Source organism: Neophocaena asiaeorientalis, unplaced genomic scaffold, assembly GCF_003031525.2.
Source record: "Neophocaena asiaeorientalis asiaeorientalis breed wild unplaced genomic scaffold, Neophocaena_asiaeorientalis_V1.1 scaffold469, whole genome shotgun sequence".
Lineage (NCBI taxonomy): Eukaryota > Metazoa > Chordata > Mammalia > Artiodactyla > Phocoenidae > Neophocaena > Neophocaena asiaeorientalis.
Genome location: NW_020172691.1, coordinates 2392355 through 2393249, shown reverse-complemented (window position 1 = coordinate 2393249; position 895 = coordinate 2392355). Strand labels below are relative to the sequence as shown.

At 55.4% G+C, this 895-nt stretch overlaps 2 protein-coding genes across 2 annotated transcripts in view; one reads left to right on the top strand and one right to left on the bottom strand.

Moving 5' to 3' along the window:
* POLRMT (RNA polymerase mitochondrial) overlaps positions 1-895 on the bottom strand; it is an 18733-nt gene that overhangs the window by 4738 nt on the left and 13100 nt on the right. The window lies entirely within an intron of this gene.
* HCN2 (hyperpolarization activated cyclic nucleotide gated potassium and sodium channel 2) overlaps positions 1-895 on the top strand; it is a 22270-nt gene that overhangs the window by 20870 nt on the left and 505 nt on the right. Inside the window, exon 10 of the mRNA XM_024740013.1 lies at positions 741-895. Coding sequence (XP_024595781.1) covers positions 741-895 — 155 coding nt within the window. The remainder of the gene's footprint in view (positions 1-740) is intronic.

The following is an 895-nucleotide window of genomic DNA, read 5'->3' as shown; positions in this document are numbered from 1 at the left end:
GGCTTTGGGTAAAGGGAGAGGTGGCTGGGCAGGGGGAACCTTAGAAATGGCTAAGGACTTGCCGAAGACTAGAGCAGGATTCAGAGAGGTAGAGGCCCTTGGTGCTATGTGTGGGAATAAAGACAGCGAATGGCTGGAGAAGCAAAATGGGGTGCGGTAGGGAAGAGTTGTTAAGACTTCCCAGGACGCAGAAAGCACTCAACATGTTTATATTATGAGAGGCGCTTAAAATTTTGCTCTGTACGGTATCTGCTTCGACGTGTTTGCTATATACAATAAGCACTCGACCCATGCTGGCTACGTACACGGCAGGCATTCAGCATGCCGCCCGTGTACAGGCAGGAGTCTGCGTGTGCTGCGTGGCACAGTAAGCGTCTGGTACCTGCGTGGTGTATACAGCAGGTGCACAATACATGCTGTATACGGGAAGTGCTCCACGCATGCCAGCAGGATTCGGGTGTCTCATACTTGCTTTGTGTGTGAAGCAGGTGCGTGACGTGTTTGTTTGCTACACACAAAGGTGCCTGATTCGTGCTTGCTGTGTACGGTAGGTGTACTAGTTCAGCTTCCTATACACAGCAGACACTTGGCGTGTTTGCTGTGTGCAGGACGGGCTCCATTCGTGCTGGCTGTACAGAGCAGGCACTCGGATGCAGGCCTACTGCACGCAGAAGGCGCGCCACACGTGTGTGCGGCGCACGGCAGCAGGCGATTCTGACGCGCCCCCTCCCCTAAACCAGGCAAGAAGAACTCGATCCTGCTGCACAAGGTGCAGCACGACCTCCACTCGGGCGTGTTCAACAACCAGGAGAACGCCATCATCCAAGAGATCGTCAAGTACGACCGCGAGATGGCGCAGCAGGCCGAGCTGGGCCAGCGCGTCGGCCTCTTCCCG